The sequence below is a fragment of the Carassius auratus genome, unplaced genomic scaffold (genome assembly GCF_003368295.1).
Source record: "Carassius auratus strain Wakin unplaced genomic scaffold, ASM336829v1 scaf_tig00214205, whole genome shotgun sequence".
In the NCBI taxonomy this organism is placed as follows: Eukaryota; Metazoa; Chordata; class Actinopteri; order Cypriniformes; family Cyprinidae; genus Carassius; species Carassius auratus.
The window spans coordinates 1,230,001-1,248,595 of NW_020527558.1; the positions used below are offsets into that span (position 1 = coordinate 1,230,001).

An 18,595-nucleotide genomic window follows, 5' to 3' on the forward strand; every position below is an offset into this window, starting at 1 on the left:
CCCTTTGTTGTTTTCTTTTATAACATAGTAATAACATATCATCTAACATAATTATCACTGTAATCCTAAATTCTGCCAAAAGTACCAAACTATTGTTGTTTTCTTTAATTAAAGTAGATAGTAGTTAGTAGTTATTTGCTATTAACTACTAATGATGTCAAAAACATCAATGTGCCTTGAGGGGAAACAAATACAAAATGTACTCTGAAACATTACCCAAGGACATTTTTAAAGGTATTTCACAAAAAGTTGTTAAGAAAACATCAGAACTGTTTAGAAAGACCGCTTTCTGTTTATCAAACGTACTACGTTGAACTTTATCTGTGGTTATTCTGCTCAGATATATCTATCTAGGAAATGACTTCATGCACTAAAATAATCATTCGACTAGCTGGCTATCAGCGAATGGTTTCGATGTTTTGTTGTCTAATGCAATGCAATTAAACTGGGTCTTCAATTTCAAATGACTTTGTACAACAATCTTATGTTTTTGAGATAATAAAGTTAAACAAGTTGTACAAACTGAAACAAACTGACACCACTCTCTGGCGAAACACTGCTTGTGATATGCGTAGGCCAAAAAAAAAACGCTACAAAAACATTTGTAGCAAAGAAAAGTTTATGAAGCTGAAAAAGATAGTAAAGCATTATCTTCTTTGCATGAGTTCTCCAGACAGAGCTCTGTGTTTGACACACTGTAGACGTGTACGTCATGTTCTTTGGGTTAAAGGACCAAACAACAGCGTGGGTCTAAATTTAAAAGAACACATATTGTTCTCTGTCTCAAAAGTGCTGAAGTTCTGCTGCTTCCTGTTTCAGGTTCCCTTGTTAAAGATAACGCAAGAGTTTTACATCTGGTGATTGCAGAACTGTTTTATTCCCTTATTAGGATCTAAACAGTGTGCAGGAAATCAATATAAAGCACAAACTATAATGATTGAACAAAATGTATTGACACTAAATTATGTCTTAAATATTCTCAGGGAGGGTTTATAAATTAGTGGCTACAAAACACTACTTTATATCTCAGTAATGATTAATTAGTCAAGTGCACTCAGTAATTAGACATGGGAAACTGCCCACCCCCCATATTTGAAATTCTTGCACTGATTTGCTGCACTCCATTATGCAGTGCTCTTGTTGTTAGGATGACAAACATCTTTAAAGTTATATTTTCAGCATGAGGTGCACTTCCCAAAAGCAACTATGGTCACAAGTTCTGTGGTTACCAATAAATTTCAATGGAACAAACGATCATAGTTAGCTATCAATGGTTTTGGGAAACACACCCCTGGTCTGCCTCACTGGACCAACTGCGCCCGTCAATGTCAAAATTACTGAGATGGCCAATCTAATCAAAGTATTTCTCTCTTCAAACAGTGAAACTCTGAGTTTAGTTACTTCCAAACAGCAATTTTACCTCCTTGTTTCTGCGAAATACAATATAGTGATTAACAAATAGAAGCTATTTTATCAATAGATGTCTTGGGGTTGTTGATAACAAGTTTCTGTGCTCCCAATCTGGGGTGAGTTTTCCAAAAAAAACAAGTCCGAAATAAGTTTCCCAGAATAAACCAGTCTTTGTTGTTTTGATAGGATGTGTGTTGTTTTATGTTTTTTTCATTTGAATGAATGAATGAATGAATGAATGAAATTATGTCATAACCAATAGAGTAATGGAACTTAGCACCAGAATTGGGTAACGATGCTGTTGGGAAACGCACCCCTGAATGTTTCTGTGTGCATGCAGCATGCTCTACAATTTGTGTGCGGGTGGTGAAAGCCATAAATTAATATAGAACTGTGATTAAACTGACTTTGAAACTACCAAGTATGTATAAACAGGTGCCACCCCCTCCAATATTCAAGACATGTTTATGGCCTTGATAAATCCAATATATATGAATTGGCACTATCATTCTCTCCCCTCTCCACCTGTAGCTAGTGTGTGGGGAATAAACTGTTGGTTCACTGTTGCTCTATTGGACTGTGGAGGCCATTTGAGTAAAGTGAACTCATTGTCATATTCAAGAAACCAGTCTGAGATGATACGAGCTTTGTGACATGGTGCATTTATCCTGCAGGAAGTAGCCATCAGAAGATGGGTACACTGTAGTCACAAAGGGATGGACATGGTCAGCAACAATACTCAGGTAGGCTGTGGCATTTAAACAATGCTCAGTTGTTAGTAAGGGGCCCAAAGTGTACAGAGAAAATATCCCCCACACCATTACACCACAACCACCAGCCTGAACCTTTGAGACAAGGCAGGATGGATGCCATGTACTTTACGGCAAATTCTGACCCTACCATCTGAATGTCACATCAGAAATCGAGACTCATCAGACCAGGCAACGCTTTTCCATTCTTCTATTGTCCCATTTTGGTGAGCCTGTGCCAATCGTAGCCTCCGTTTCCTGTTCTCAGCTGACTGGAGCTGCACCTGGTGTGGTCTTCTGCTGCTGTAGTGTAGTGCTCGATGTGCTGTGTGTTCAGAGATGGTATTACCTGCATACCTTGGTTGTAATGAGTGGTTATTTGAGTTACTGTTCCCTTTCTACCATCTCTAACCAGTCTGCCAATTTTCCTCTGACCTCTGACATCAACAAGGCATTTTTGTCCACACAACTGTCGCTCACTGGATATTTTCTCTTTTTCAGACCATTCTTTGTAAACCCTAGAGATGGTTGTACATGAAAATCCCAGTAGATCAGCAGTTTTTGAAATACTCAGACCAGCCTTTCACGCACCAACATCCATTCCACATTCAAAGTCACTTAAATCCCCTTTCTTCCCCATTCTGATGCTCGGTTTGAACTTTAGCAAGTCGTCTTCACACATCTAGATGCCTAAATACACGTAGTTTTTGCCATGTAATTGGCTGATTAGCAATTTGTGTTACCAAGCAATTGAACAGAGTCAGGACCTAAGTTTAAAGTCTCAAATTTAAATCTAAAATTAACAAAAACTCTAGTACTCAATACAAAATAACACAGGTATTTGTGTGTGTGTGTGTGTGTGTGTGTGTGTGTGTGTGTGTGTGTGTGTGTGTGCGTGCGTGTGTGTGTTTGTTTGTTTATGCTACACTGTAGGGACCGAATGTAAAACCTGATTTTTTTTTTACATTGTGGGGACCGGTTTTCTGTTAAGGGTAGAGTTAGGGTTAGGGTAAGGGTTAGGGGAGAGAAAATATAATTTGTTCAGTATAAAAGTAATAGCAGTCTATGGAAAGTCCCCACAATTCACAGAAGCAAACACGTGTGTTTGTGGGGGTTGGTATTTTTAACTAAAATATTGTTTTAACCAAACATATTATCAAACTCTATTTAACCAAAACTCATATAGCAGAAACTCAGACAGCAGACATGTGCTCCATGCAGATAGTTTTGCTGAGGCATGATTTTTTGGAGGCACGTGAAACAGCCTTTCAGCATGAGACATGAAACCAGCCTCAGCATATGGCCAGATGGTCAGACTTCAAACAAGTCATTTCAATCTTTTTTATGTCGAGTCTAAAATAAGTTCCCTCTGGGGTATTCTGAAATACTCCACATGACATTGCAAGTGTATGGAGGTGAACAATTCCTCTTTATGGTTCCTGAGGCTGGTTATTTGAACAGGTGTGTGAATTTTGAGAGGGAAGTATAAATGTGAGTGGGGTTTGAAAGGGCCACTTTCTGCAGACACTTTCTGCAGGCAAGGCCAAATTCCTTCCCTCTGCTCTGAAAATAATCCAGCGTGGAAATTACCTGCCATCAAATGATAGAAAAGGAATAATGACTTTAAGTATTATATGCTGGAGAACAGAACATTTCAATGGGGAAATTTACTGCTTTTACATTTTACTCAGCCCTCTTCCAAGGGAAAAAAAAAAAACTTCTCTGGATCTACACTGAAGACTAATCATGCTGAGTGTCTCCATTATTTCAGTATTTTCAGAGGCATGTTTAAACCAGTGTAAATTATTCACAAGCTGCTCTGTCAATAGCAATAGAAACCACCCAGCAAGGGAGACCGAGGCAATTTGTCAAACTTATTACTTCTAAATATTTCTCAAGATATAGAGTTATTTAGATAGCAAATTCTACCCGACCTAAAAAGCCTCAGCATCCATTTAATAAGCTCTATAAACAGAAACATATTAAAAGGTGCATAAACTCACACTGGGGTCAGCATTAAAGCCTCTCCTTTATTTTGAAATGTCAAACTGAATTGTGAATCTGTTGTGTCGTAACACTGGTGTTGCTCGTGGCAGAAGTCGAAAAACATTCAACTTTTCAAGCACCAACACATGCGTCAGCCAATCAGATCGCCTTATGCAAATGCTAGCGCTGATGCTAGCTAATGAAATGTTCATACAACACTAGAAAAGGAATGTGATTGGCTGTTGTCACTATGACGGTCGACGCTTGTGCCAAGTGTTAAATGAATGAAATTAAATGAATTAACCACAGGACGCGACAATTCCAGCGAAATGCAATTTAGTTGTCCACAAACGTGACATGACAGAATGAAATATCACAACTAATCAAAAGTGTGTGTGCGTGGGCTCTCTGGAAGCAGTAACTGAGATTATCATATATTTGTATGTAACACTGGCGAAATAGAAGCTGTTCCTGAGTTAGAAATTTTGTGTGTCGCCTTCATGGCGAATTAGGACAAAAAAAATCGGATTAATATTGAAAATGGCATCATGTCGTGTGTAGTTAGGGCATAGTGTAACACTTGTTGAATTCTGTTGTCAGTTGCGCTTTTTACTGTTGCTCGTTTTTCATTCTGGGAACCCGCATGATCGGCGACTCTGAGGAATTGTTTGCATCCAAAATGCAGTACCCATTCCAACCGCTATACAGTATATCAATATTACACATTGCACCTTCAAACAGAGTATTATCGGCATTTCACTCAAATCTGAGCAGTAAAACAAATAAATTGTTGTCCAAAATTTCTGGAAACGTATTAGAAATCAAGAGTAGTTTACACACACGAAAAGCTATGTATATGTAAAATAATGTGTGTGTGTGTGTGTGTGTGTGTGTGTGCTCTTGTTTTTGTGACATATCAGAACACAACTCTGTATAATGACATGGGTATGACACAGGTATTACAAGGAGAGGGTGACTTATGATGACATAACAACCCATGTCCCCATTTTTCAAAATGCTTCTAAACCATACAGAATGAGTTTTTTTGAGAAAGTAAAAACGCACAAAGTTTCCTGTAAAGGTTAGGGTTAGGTGTAGGGTTGGTGAAGGGCCATACAATATACAGTTTCTACTGTATAAAAACCATTAAGCCTATGGGATGAACCCACTTTTCACAAAAACAAACATGAAAACGTGTGTGTGTGTGTGTGTGTGTGTGTGTGTGTGTGTGTGTTTGCAGTACTCTCCCATTCATTGCTCTTCAGTTAACCCAACTATGACGACTTCTGCTGCCGAGAAACCCGGAAATGTGAAAAAGGTCAATTACAAAGATTAGAAACCATCAACTTTTAACCATTAAAACCATTAATAAATGGTAGAAAAAGAACATAAGGTGACAAATTAAACCCAAAGGGACAATTACATTTTCCGTTAAACCAATACAGTTTCCATCATAACCAGTTACAACTTTTGTCATGGTTTATATTGTCTTTTTTTTTCTTTCTTTCTTTCTTAAACTTAAATATAGAAATACTGATGCTTGCCCTAGGAAAACACCTTTACAAATAATAATAATAATAATAATAATAATAATAATAAAAGGGAAAATGGAAAATGGAAAGGCAAGGGCAAAAGGGGGCTTTTTGAAGAACTGACTCTAAATTAAGAACATGTTATGCAGAATAACAAAGTTAGTCCAGTGGAAATATAGGGGTAAAAGGCCATTTCTCAAGCCCTTCTTAAACATTCATCCAGTCATGTCTTCACCGCCGTTCAAACAAAAGCGCATCTGATTTAAACCACCTGACATGGCTTCCACTGTGGTGCTCAGCGGTGGAGCGAATGTAACCACTTCTGTAACAGCTGCACCACTGCTTACGTTTTTCCATCCCAGAAGTACAAAACCATTCCATTTGAGCTGCTACTACAGTATGTGAGAGGAAACGTCTGAGGAAACAGGGTAAAAACAATCTTTAGGAAACTTCAGCCATGTTTTGTCATGACTTTATGCACCATCCGTCAGTCACACACACACACACACACACACACAGGAAGTTTGCCTATCAAAGGGAGTGTATATAGTACAGTCTTAAGATAATACATATCTAGGGAATTGCAAATCCTTTGCTGAATCAGCAAAGGATATTGGCAAACTCATATTGTCGAAACCGGCCTAGACAAGACTAGCATGATCTGTCAAATTAGGCTACACCTTCAGACCCAAAGGTTCTCATGAGAAAAGAGTCAGTAAGATTAGCTGTGCGGTATCGATGCCCTGAATTAGTATCCAGGAGTGCTTTCCCTCGCCACAGTGTGTCTTGTGTTGATGTCAGTATTTACGTGTTCGTTCACATCAGGTGTGAGGTCACACTACGCTTCCTTTACGCTGTTTTCTCTGGCTTTGTTTACACAGTCTGCCCCCTAGTCAAAACACAGCGTTCATTGCTAGGGAGCATGCTAGCGCTTGCAACACTCGCTTGCACAATTTTCTCAGAAGAGCCTGGTCAGTTGTTTCAGGGTTAGATTTTTGACTTCTCAGCAAAACTGTCCATGATTGAGGAAGGCTTGCGCAAATCTATATTTTTCTCTCATTATCACGTTATCATGTTAATTTCACATTAATAAGGAAAGGGCTGAGTAAGCAGGAATCTAGAAATGTGCATTTTGTTTATTAACGTTCGAATACTAAAGCTGAATATCCCCATATAAACAGAATATACATTAAATACAAACATAGGTGTAGTTGTTTGACTGTTATTGTCATGTGCAACGTCTGATTAAATGAAATATATATATATATATATATATATATATATATATATATATATATATATATATATTTAAATCTATAAATTAACGTAATAATTGTAGTCATGTAACATATATTGTGAATTTATGTATAAAATATAGAATATTTACGTGAGGCACAAGGCTTTATCTGATCTGGCTATACAATTTGATTTAATTACTTCCATTTTTTTCATTAAAAACTAACACAAAATATATTAATATTAATTACAATATATCAAGTTATTATAAAAAAAATTTCACACACACACACACACACACACACACACACACACACATATATATATATATATATATATATATATATATATATATATATATATATATATATATATATATAAATTACATATTAAATTAAATTAAATTAATATCTATGTTTGTAAATATATACATACATAAATAAATATCATAAGATAGTATAGCCAGATTAGATAAAGCTGTGCCTCACTTAAATATTCCCAATATATTTTATTCATAAATTGCCAATATATATATTACATTACAACTAATTTGTTAATTTATTTATAAATACTTATATATATTGTATTTAATCAGGTGTTGCACATAATGATAATGGTAAGAAAACACACACACACACACACGCACACACGTTTGTATCTATGTACTGTATATATTCTTTTTATTTAGCTTTAGTATTAATAAGTTAATCATGTTAACTTATGAAAAATATAGATTTTTGTCATTTGTCATGGACAGTTTTGCTATATATATATATATATATATATAGCAAATATATATATTAGACACACACATAATTAGTGTTTTGAAAGAGCCCCATTGGTTTTTCTGTGAGGGAGTTTTCTGTTCAAGATTTTAACATATAAACAACAACCATACATTCAGGAAAACATGTTTTTACAAGAGTGGGAACAAAATTTAGCAATTTTCAAGTCCGTTTTCAAAGCCTTGGGCACCGGGACAAATCCACACATGCAGTGAAATGTGATTGTAAGCCTGGGCTGCTTTAAAAACACGTCGGGGTACGGAGACCTGTGCTCTGTCGCTCTCCTAAAGTGCTTTCGTCAGCAGTGGGAGAGGACTGTTGCTTCTGAAACACATGTGGGATGTGGAGCTGTGACAGGATCACAAAGAGTGCCATTCAGCCCAGAGAGGCTCTGAAAACAGCAGCAGTCTCCCTTTGCTCTCCACCCTTTTGCTGCCTCCATCTGTGGCCCTTATTTCCTCTAACTCCAGCGCCTCTCCCTTCACTGCACCTCACACAAAACACATAAAACCTCAAAGATTCCAGAACCAGACTTCGTTTCCCAAGAGGCAAAGGCATCGAGATCCAAACGCACAGCTTTGTTGAGTTAGTCTATCTAGCTAGCTATCTGATATATTCATTGTTTTAATCTTGTTTTAAATGAAATGGCATATTTACCTTGAATATGTATTGTTAAAAGATAAAATCACACCAATAAGTAAGTTTGTTAACAGGGTTGAAACAAACAAACAAAATATTTAGTCTGTCCTCCAGCAATGTCAAACTATTAATTGGAGTAATTTTACATGTTTGTTCATTAATTTTTTGTTTGTTTTAATGTTATTTAATTTGTGTATTTAACTTAAATATCTTGATTATGAAATCACACCAATCAGGCAGAAATGTTGCTATTATAAAGAAAATACAATAGCTAATATGTTTTTTATTATATATATATATATATATATATATATATATATATATATATTTTTTTTTTTTTTTTTTTTTTTTTTTTTTTTTTTTTTTATATTTTTATAGGGCTTCTGAGGATGCAGACCAGCAATTAATTTCATTTTATTTTAGTTTTTTATTCCCTATTTTCCACCCTATTAATATTGTTCCTTTTTTAATTTTTTTCACTGTAATTAAACAGATGTTATTAATCTGTGGATTAAAGGAATCTTTGTGCGTTCTGTTCATTCTCAGTAAGGAACTGAACTCCAAACAACCTTGGAATAACCATTTAGAAACATCTAGTTCATTCAAAGTTGCTCAATCGGCCTTCCCCTTTTTTGTTTTTTATTCAGAACCATTTTGTAAGTCCTTGTTATATAAAACAACACCCTAATAATAATAATAATAATAATAATAATAATAATAATAATAATAATAATAATAATAATAATAATAATAATAATAAAAAGACTGGATACCCAAACTTTTCTGGGAAATAATAGTTTTGTTACATCTGATCTGTTGGCAAACCATGTGTTTTCCACATTCTCTTTTTTTTTTTTTTTGGTGCTTTAATTCTTCTGATTTTCTATAACAACACATACTCTTCTTGCCTTTCAGACAAAGACCCGACATCTTGATTCCAAAAGCCTTGTGGGTTCTGAAATGATAGTTGGTGTGTCTCAGGCTGCGATCACTTCCTCTTATACAAGGTACTGCTACTGCATTAGGAGGAAATGAAGCAAGCAGGAGGGGAAGTGAAACTGACCGATTGCGACATTAATGAAAACATGTGCTGTTTTTTTTTTTTTTTTTTTGGGCTGTCATAAGGTCCCGCACTCTGTCTAAATTTGTTGCAGTTCAGTCCTTCCTGGGGGAAATTATAAACAATATAAAACAAAGACAATTTTAAGGCCTCATGGGATATCTGATGACGGGGATTCCCCGTAAATGATATTCCAACACTGCAACACCGGCTGTGATACAAATTAAAGATGAATTATTATACAGCAAACAGCATTTAACTCTACAGTATCACTTATCTACTTAAATTCCTGAAACATGCTGTTTGCTATTTCAGCTTTCTGCTCACTGTTTGCCACGAGGATACAAACTGTGTCTTTAGGCTGTATGCTGTTTTAGCTATAGAAGATGAAATTTAATAGACTTAAGTAGATGACTGGACAGTTTGATTACAAGCCATTTACTGTGAAGGGACAACTATGAGCACTTTGATACCGAAGAATTACCAATGGGTGATTCTACTCTACTGTCCTCTGCTGGTTGTTTAGTTGTATACAACTGCAAAAGAGGCATTATTTAAAGCATTGCTCAAAGTTTCAAAGGAACAGTCGTGTATTCTTTCTTTCTTTAGTGGAGCAGAAATTATGATGCATATAATAATCTCAGTCTTCCTTCAGTTTGAAAAAAAGATGCATGCTGACTAAAGGTTTTTAAATTTTTTAACACTGCTGAACATACCGTTCTAATTTATATATAATAAATATATTTACTTTTTTTTTTTTTTTTAAGAAAATTATAGTTTTATTCAGCAAGGACACATTCAACTGATGAAAAGTAACACCAAAGACATTTCTAATGTTACAAAAGCTTTATATTTCCAATGAATGCTGTTCATTAGACTTTCTATTCATCAAAGAATCCAGAAGAAGAAGAAAACTGTTTTCAGCACTGTAATAATAATAAATGTTCCTTGAACGGAGTAATGATGCTGAAAAGTCAGCCTTGTATCACTGGAATAAAAAAAAAAAAAAAAAAAAAAACTGAAATAAATTAACAAGTAAACAACTATTGAATGTGTGTGTATATATGTGTGTGTGTGTGTGTGTGTGTGTGTGTGTGTGTGGATGCGCGCATGTAAACACAGATTATATATATATATATATATATATATATATATATATATATATATATATATATAGTACTTAATAGACAATAAAATAAAAATGTAACGTGTATATATATATATATACACACACACACACACACACACACAAATATATATATATATATATATATTTGCTTCCATCGTTTTGTAGTATAGCTGATTTAATATAGCTTTTTAACATCTTGCTTTAATATGTATAGTTTTAATGCTTTTTATGAGTTCTGTGTCCTAGTATTTAACTTCTATCACATAAATATTATAATCCTAATTAAAAAAAAAAAAAAAAAAACTACTTACTACCTACTTGAATCCAAACACTATTACTAGGTAATCTATGCAAAAAGCTCTTATAAACACAGCATTGCAACCGTGAAACTATCAGTCAGCTGATTCTTCTGCATGAGAATGCTTGATCGTAAAAACTTTCAAGTGTTTCTTTCTCTGTCCCGTGGTCTTACAGTAGCCGGGGTGAGCTCCCCACCCCCAGCTCTTTCCGCTCACAGATCCCACTCTACACAAGAGCCTGGAGAGCATATGTTTGACCCGCAGTCCCAGTGAATGTGGCCATCTGCTCGGGATTCCATATGATCCGGGCCCTGTGTGAGAATGTGCCTGGCTTTGTAAAAACTCACTAGGCGATGTGGGAGAATCTTCCCCGCACACAATAGAGAACAGTAAGACAGTTTTAACCCTTTCCCTGGTTCGCCTCTCTCAATGGACGCCTCCCTGAACCATTGTCCTCTCTGACAAGTGAATAGTGAACAATCAGTTTCTTGTTACTTAACTGTCAAAAGCGATTGTGGGTTTCAGTTTCAACTCTACATAACACCAACAGGACCCTCATTTCGAAATAATATGTAACTTTAGTGTGGAGGCAGGTCATTCAAGAAAAAAAAAAAAAAAAACCTTAAGACATATTAATGCTGTTTTACAGCAAATAACTCTATACTGTATATTTGTCAGCACCAAACGGTTAACACATTGAGGGATAGGCAAATGGGGGGTTAAGCAGATAAAACAAGGGACTTCTCATTTCCACACTAGATGTGATCTGCTCACACCTCCCCCAACCACAGGCCACAGTAAATGAGGTACGAACAAACCCACAGCACTGATAAGATACGACACCAAAGCACAATTTAGCAAATCAAGTCATAATGTATGTTCCATGCTAACATGCTAAATGTTGTTTAGCTTATAGTGTAACAAAACTACTCCAGCGTCAAGGATTCTTTCTTTTAGGTTTAGCTTTACATGACTGGATTTTGAGCTTTTTGTCTTGATTTTTTGAAGGCATTTAGTTTTATTGGAATTGGAAAAATCAGATTGAACAAACGGTTGCCTCAAACCTCTATGACTTTTATCAGGAAATGTGTATTTGTCTGAATATCAGTTTGGCCAATGGTTGGCTTTCACTGAATGCACAAAAACTTTAAAACACTTTTGTCTTCCACAACCTTACGGGTTTTGGAATGAGGCGTAAATTGTCCTCGTTTACCAACCCCTAATGTTTTTTGAATGAACAAGCCATTGAAGAGAAACACCAAGAGTCAATGTTCAACAACAGGGTTTATTTTCAGTACAAAATGAGAGGGGCAGCAGGGAGAAGAAATCAATATATTAAACTTAATGCAAACGTAAAAAAAAAAGAAAAACAAAAAAGTTTTCTATAAATACAATAAAATTAAAAAGGAAATTAAGTTACTTGAAACTCTCCATCATGTAACAAACCCAACGGGGCCTTTCAGACAATCAGACGCAAAAAGGCACGCATCTGAACCAGCTATAAAATAACTAAACCAAACACAAGGCCACTAAAGGCTCATACAGTAATAAATTGATTTGCCTAAACTAACAAAAACAGCTACACAACCGAAAACTATGACACAGGCAACTCATTCCAAGTAAAGCTCCAACTGTGCACTTCCAGAGGCCTGCGTACAGATCCTCGGAAACTTAAGGCAAGTAGGTCTGGGAACAAACCAAACGCTGATCTCAAAAAAATTAAAATTAATAAATAAAAAGGAGCTAGGAGAACGATATTGCAGACTAACACAACCAGATAAATGCAATTCTAACATCAGAAACCGTCAGTTTATATTGGCAGTATACAAAACGGTGGAAAAATAAAATAAAAATTGTTTTCTCTAGTTAGAATAAGTACAATGAATTTCTCAAATATTGAAAAAGACCTTGTCATAACCTCTCTTTGGCTATTTCGGTACAATACGTTTGTAAATAGCTGATTGCTAAATGCATCTTAAAAGTTAACAGCTTCATAGGTTACCAAACAACATCTCGATGCCAGAACTTTCCAAGTTAATTCTTTTCCCCACTTGTCTTTTCAGTCATCAAAAAATAAAACATGGAGAACCGCTCCGCTTAAAAGCACATGAAAACCCCACTTAAAGAATCATTTCAACATTCACCATCTTCAAACAGTACGTTTCACTCTGAGCTTAACTAAAATGTCAAGTATCGGCCATATAATACAGTAGGTATACCACAGTATACAGTTCAGTCCCTGTGAGGAGCGACAGTCTACAGGAAGAAGCTTGTGCTGGAGTTGCTGCCTTCGTTGTAGATGCTGTCGTCGGGTACCGAAAGCTGGCTGAAGATGGGAAGCCTGCGCCCGCTGGCTTCGGGCCCGAAAGACGATTCGGAGCCGCTCATGCTGCTGGACGAACTGCAGCTGCCACCCTCGTGGTCTGAGAGAGAGGTGTGGGACAGGCTTCGGAGGCCTAGAGAAGACCCGCCGGTGGGACTCTGTCGCAAGCAGGCCTCAGGCTGGAAAGGGGCGAGCTGTGTGGGCGACAAAGTGGGTGTCAGTCCCGAGTGCGAGTAGCCAGAGTCAGGAGAGGGCAAAAATTGAGGCGGTGACTCTCGGACCTGGTCCAGAAGGGTGTTGGGGTCTATATCAGGGAAGGCCAGGGAGAGAAGGTCGGACATGGCGGTCGACGTCGGCGTTGAAACGGTAGGTGCGCGCAGGAACGTGGAAGGCGCTAGTGGGGTTTCTAGAGGTTGGCGAGCTGTGGGAAACCCGGCGAAGCTGAAGCTCTGCTTAAGGAGGGGAGGCCGTTGGACAGTGGGGTGGGAGGTCTGGGGTCGGGATTGCTCGTGATCGTCTTCGGCGTTGTGAACGAAATGGCAGCGGATGCCGTAGGGGCAGAAGCCGATGGAGTGGAAAGTGCGGCAGGGCTCTGTCTTGTATTTCGGGTGACGGTTGAGGTCTCGCAGCTCTTCGGGCCCGTGCGCGAACTGACACTTGCCACCGTATTTGCACACGCCTCTTTCGGCAAACGTGCGGCACAGCTCGGTCTTGTAACGCGATGAGGTCACAGAAATCGAAGATGTGGAGCCAGACAGGGAAACGGCATCGGACCTGACTGAAGATTGCTGTAAATGGCCGGGTTCAGCAGAAGACCAACCCAGACTTCCAGTGCTGCCCTCCACCATGCTAACGGAGCGTTCAGACCAAAAGGACATCTTGGTCCACCTTGGCGGAGATGATACTGTCTGGGGGCCCCAGTAGCTTGAGCTCATGGTCCCGCTCTCGATGCTGTCAGTAGAAAGTCCTGAACTGGTGGAGGAAAGTGTGCAGGGACTGTCAGGCTTCCTATATCCAACAGCAGCCTCGTGTGAGGGTTTCATTGGCTCTCGAAGATCAAGATTTAAAAGGTGCTGCAAGAAAAGAATGAAAGGGTTACACATCTTGAAATAGATCACGGAGTCTGGCAATTTGATTTAAAGCAGCATGTATGCTTTTACTGCAAAGTCAGTAAACAGAAGCAAAGGAGTCAGACTCACTTTTGCAAATCCGATCATTCAAAAGAGCCAGTTCAAAAATGATTGACAAAAATGACACGCACTCACTCACCAGTTAAGTATTTGCAACCATTATTTTTTTTCTTCAACCGGTTCCATTGAATCGATTCATTAGAACGATTCGTAAACGAGTCGAACACATCAATTCGCAAAAAGTAATTGAGTGCAGGAATAAAGAGACCGCGATTTAAAATCTGAAACTTTAGTTTGCGTCCACTTAACATGCACACCGAAGATTTAAATAAATGCGAAGCAAAAGGGGGGGGGGGCAATTTGCATCGGCAAACCGCGGGCAATCAACTTGTTTACGTTTAAAAAAACTAAACAAATGTTAAAATATTTGCGCTCTAAATCTCAACAATGTCACAAGCAATTGTGCTTGCATGCCGTTCTGTTCAAACTCCATACATGCAAAACTAGCACAACATAATGATAATGGCTCATTCGAATAAAAAGGCGCTCACTTGTGGCCCACGTACGTTTCTAGCAAGCTGTATATCGTTCAATTGATTCGATCAGCTAGCGTCAACCTTACAAAACAAACTCGGAATTAGGCATTGCATGATTCCTGCTAAATGCAATCAAATGCATTGCAAAATTCATACTAAAAACATGGCTCGTGCACATTTCGCTATGTGATCGGTCTCAAAACAATCACACTGTCGTTTTTCATTTACACAAATCTAAATATACCTTGCATAGGACATCATCCAGATCAATAAACTGATTGAGTGCGTAGGATGGCATAGTCCTTCGTGACGAAGACTTCGTTAGGTGACTCCTCCGTGATCCCACGCTACTCCCCTCGAAGTTTTTTTTTTCTTTCTTTTTTTTCTGAACTCCACGCTTTTCTGCTCAACACGTGTTTTTAAGGCTGCTGTGCGGCGGCCACACCTCCGCGTCCTCCTGGCTCCGCCCACTCCACGCTCAACTGTACAAAGCAAGCAAACGAGTTGTTTGTTTTGGTTTGTAGGCTACCCTTTACATAGCACATACATATTATAGGCCTATATGCATCAGAATTGTATTGTAACGAGTCATATCACAGAAGGCCTAACTGTTTCAACTCCAAAAAAAAAAAAAATAAAAAAAAAAATGGGGACATAATTAAATACATACATAATAAAAAAAATAAAAAAAATCACCCAGTCCCACTGCTATAATATTCAGTATCTTATGGTGAACATGCCACGTGCTAGTCAGCTCATTTATATATTTAAAAAGTGAAGTAGCCTACATCAAAACAGGAATATTGTGAAATAGGCTTTTATTACATTTTGAAATAACCGTTTTCTATTTTCTTACATTTCTAAATGCAATTTATTCCGTTGTTGAAAACTGTTTTAGAAAGAAAGAAAGAAAGAAAAAAATAATAATGTTATTCTACAAGGAACACATTGATCAAACAGTGAAGACATTATATTTCTTTCTATTCATCAAAGAATCCTGATAAAATTATTCACCAAACCCATTACTGAGCATCAACACATTAGAATGATTTCTGAAGGATCATTTGATACTGAATTTCAGAGTAATGATGCTGAAAAATGAAATGTTGTCATCACAAATCAATGACCTTTAAAAACATATTAATATAAAAAAAGTTATTTTAAGTTACAATAATATTTCGCAATATACAGTTTTACTGTATTTCAAATTAATGACTTGTTGAACATGAGACATTTCAATCGTAATTATTCCAAACTTTTTACCAGTATACAACTATTATTTTTTTCTTTATGCATTGAGTCTCACTCAGTAACTGTTTTATCTTAAAAACCTATTGTTTAAGAAAACATTGTTTGATGCTATTGATGTGACTGGGCTAAAACATCTCAAGCTTCGATCACGCCACCCTGGAGACGACGACCCTCTGAGGTGCTTTGATACAACCTAGCGAAGGTGTTGAAAGTGTCACCCGCTGGTGAAGAGGTCGACATTATAGTCATTTAGATCTCCTTTGCTGGTGACCACAGACACTGATCAACTGATCCCACTGTGAGAGGAGACCGAGATGAAAACCAGCCGATGCAGACGACAACTGAGGCTCGCTGTAGTTTTTTTCTTCATTGGTCAATGCATATTGGTCTGTATTCATCAAAAGACACTGAGCCAGGTATATATAGTGCCATATTTAATTTAGGGTTTGAAGTTCAGTGTCAGTGTGTTCAATGGATTGTACTATTGTTCAATAAAATGTTCAATAGACAAAAACTCCATAACAGTTTTGAAAGTTGTGATTTGGTATAAATTACATGATCTAGGACCTTCATACAGCGCACGCCATAAAGACTGTTAGGCTATCCCTCATTGTTTTCATGCATGTAAAATTCAATATGATGTCTAAACCGACTAGCATCTGGTTACCACAGCTCATGATGATTATCAGTCCAACACTCTTTAAAATAAAAGTCCCTCAAAGAACCTTTCAGTTAATAGTTGGGGAAAGAGATTTTTTTTTTTTTCTGTTTTGAAGAACGTTTAATTTTTTTTTTTTTTTTTTTTTTTTTTTTATGGAGCGATAAGTTTCCACATTCTTATATTTTTTTTGTTTTTTTCATCAATGATGAAGAACCTTTAACTTGCATAAATCCTTTCCATTGAACCAAAGTGTCCTTTATTGGAAATATGTTCTTTAGATTAATACAATGTTCTTCACTATAAGGAAACAACTATTTTAACAACTGATCACTGAAAGGTTATGGAACCAAAAATATGTTTTCAATGGCATCACTGTGAAAACCCCAGATTCTATGGATGTACGGTTCTTCATGGAACCATCTATGTTCCTAAAGAAGCTTTATTTTTAAGCATGATAAAAAAAGGTGTGTGTGGGGGGAGGGGGTGCACAGAAATCCTTTAAACCATTTCACTTTAAAAACTAACTTTAATTAAATAGTCTCCGCTCTCTATATTTTAAGGTGGATTGTTAGTGAATGTAACTTTACTCTCTCACTATGTTGAGCCGCACTAATAAGATTTCCCCTTTTGTTAATGAAAAGCAGACCAAAATGCGACGGGAGGAGGTTTCAACAAACCAATATGTCATCTTCTGAAGGACTTGTTGAGCCACAAGGGCTCTTGTGAACTAGCTGACTTGAGTCTAATTTCCATCCATGCGGCTGTAACTTTACCTCACAACCAAACAAAACGGCTACTCTGTCTAATACCTATTGTTAAAGTTCCTGGAAGACCAGCTTATAATTAGAAACGTACTTATAAGAGGAGGTCAAGGAAGCGGAGACGTCATTGTCATTCCAATAAGGAAAAACAACAAGCGCTTTAGACAGAGAGTGATGTAATGCTTCAGTAGGAGAAATGAGGGAATAAATTAAGAATAGACTTGTAAAGAATGGGAAAAGTCAAACTTCAGAAGTCCTTGCTACTCATTAGAGGCCCAGATGATTGAAATCTAAATACCTGGCGGTCTGGAACACTAAACCTGTTGTCTTTGGGTCATTAGTGTGTGATAAACAGACATCTGGTCGGTTTGTTTTGAGTACTTGGGAGAAGCATTAAGGGGCTTTCAGTGTTTGCTGCGATGTTTTTGTCAGGCAGGGTGTGTGGTTAGGGAAGAGGGGGCTTTTGGGTGGGTGGGGGTCTGACCAAAAGACTTTAGAACATAATGAGTAAAAAGTTATTGGGCTAAAAAGCCTCCCCCAACCCCCAGGGGAACGGGGGAGTGGTAAAAGAAGGAGGTGGGGGCAGGGAGGGTGATTGTTTAGGGGAAAGGGGAGAAATGGCTGAAGACCCTCTCTGGTTTAATCCTTAATCACAACAGTGTCAGGGGGCAAAAAGGAACATCACCCGAAAAGACACCCCCAGCTTTTGCTTCACTCATCCCAGATGACCAGAAAGGAAGTTATTCAACTAACCACACAACCTTTCAGTAGTTTCTTTCTTTTTGGGAGAAATTAATATTTTATTCAGTAAGGATGCGTTAGAGACATTTGCAGTTTTACAAATGAAAGCTGTTCTATTCAGTAAATAATCCTGAATTAGAAAATGTATCATGGCTTCCACAACAATGTTAAGCCCCATAACTGTTTTCAACATTAGAAATGTTTCTTGAGCAACAAATGAACATATTAGAATGATTTCTTAAAGATCATGTGACACTGAGGACTGGGGTTATGATGCTGAAAATTCAGCTTTAGCATCACTATGGTAAAGTATATTTTAAAATAAATGAAAACACAAAACGGTTATTTGAAATTGTAATATATCAGC

The 18,595-nt window shown here is 37.3% G+C and overlaps 1 protein-coding gene across 1 annotated transcript; it reads right to left on the bottom strand.

The window, feature by feature from the left end:
* Positions 1-12,090: 12,090 nt before the first annotated feature.
* LOC113091505 (mRNA decay activator protein ZFP36L1) lies at positions 12,091-15,226 on the bottom strand. Its single transcript, XM_026257075.1, has 2 exons — positions 15,059-15,226; positions 12,091-14,221 (listed from the first exon to the last, which is right to left on the bottom strand). The coding sequence occupies exons 1-2, from the start codon at positions 15,110-15,112 to the stop codon at positions 13,082-13,084; spliced, it is 1,194 nt and encodes a 397-aa protein (XP_026112860.1). The 5' UTR covers positions 15,113-15,226; the 3' UTR covers positions 12,091-13,081.
* Positions 15,227-18,595: the final 3,369 nt, after the last annotated feature.

Coding starts and splice junctions, on each gene's coding strand:
- LOC113091505 (XM_026257075.1), bottom strand. CDS start 15,112: ATGCCATCCTACGCACTCAATCAGTTTATTGATCTGGATGATGTCCTA. Junction 14,222..15,058: donor TGGATGATGTCCTATGCAAG/GTATATTTAGAT, acceptor CTTTTCTTGCAG/CACCTTTTAAATCTTGATCT.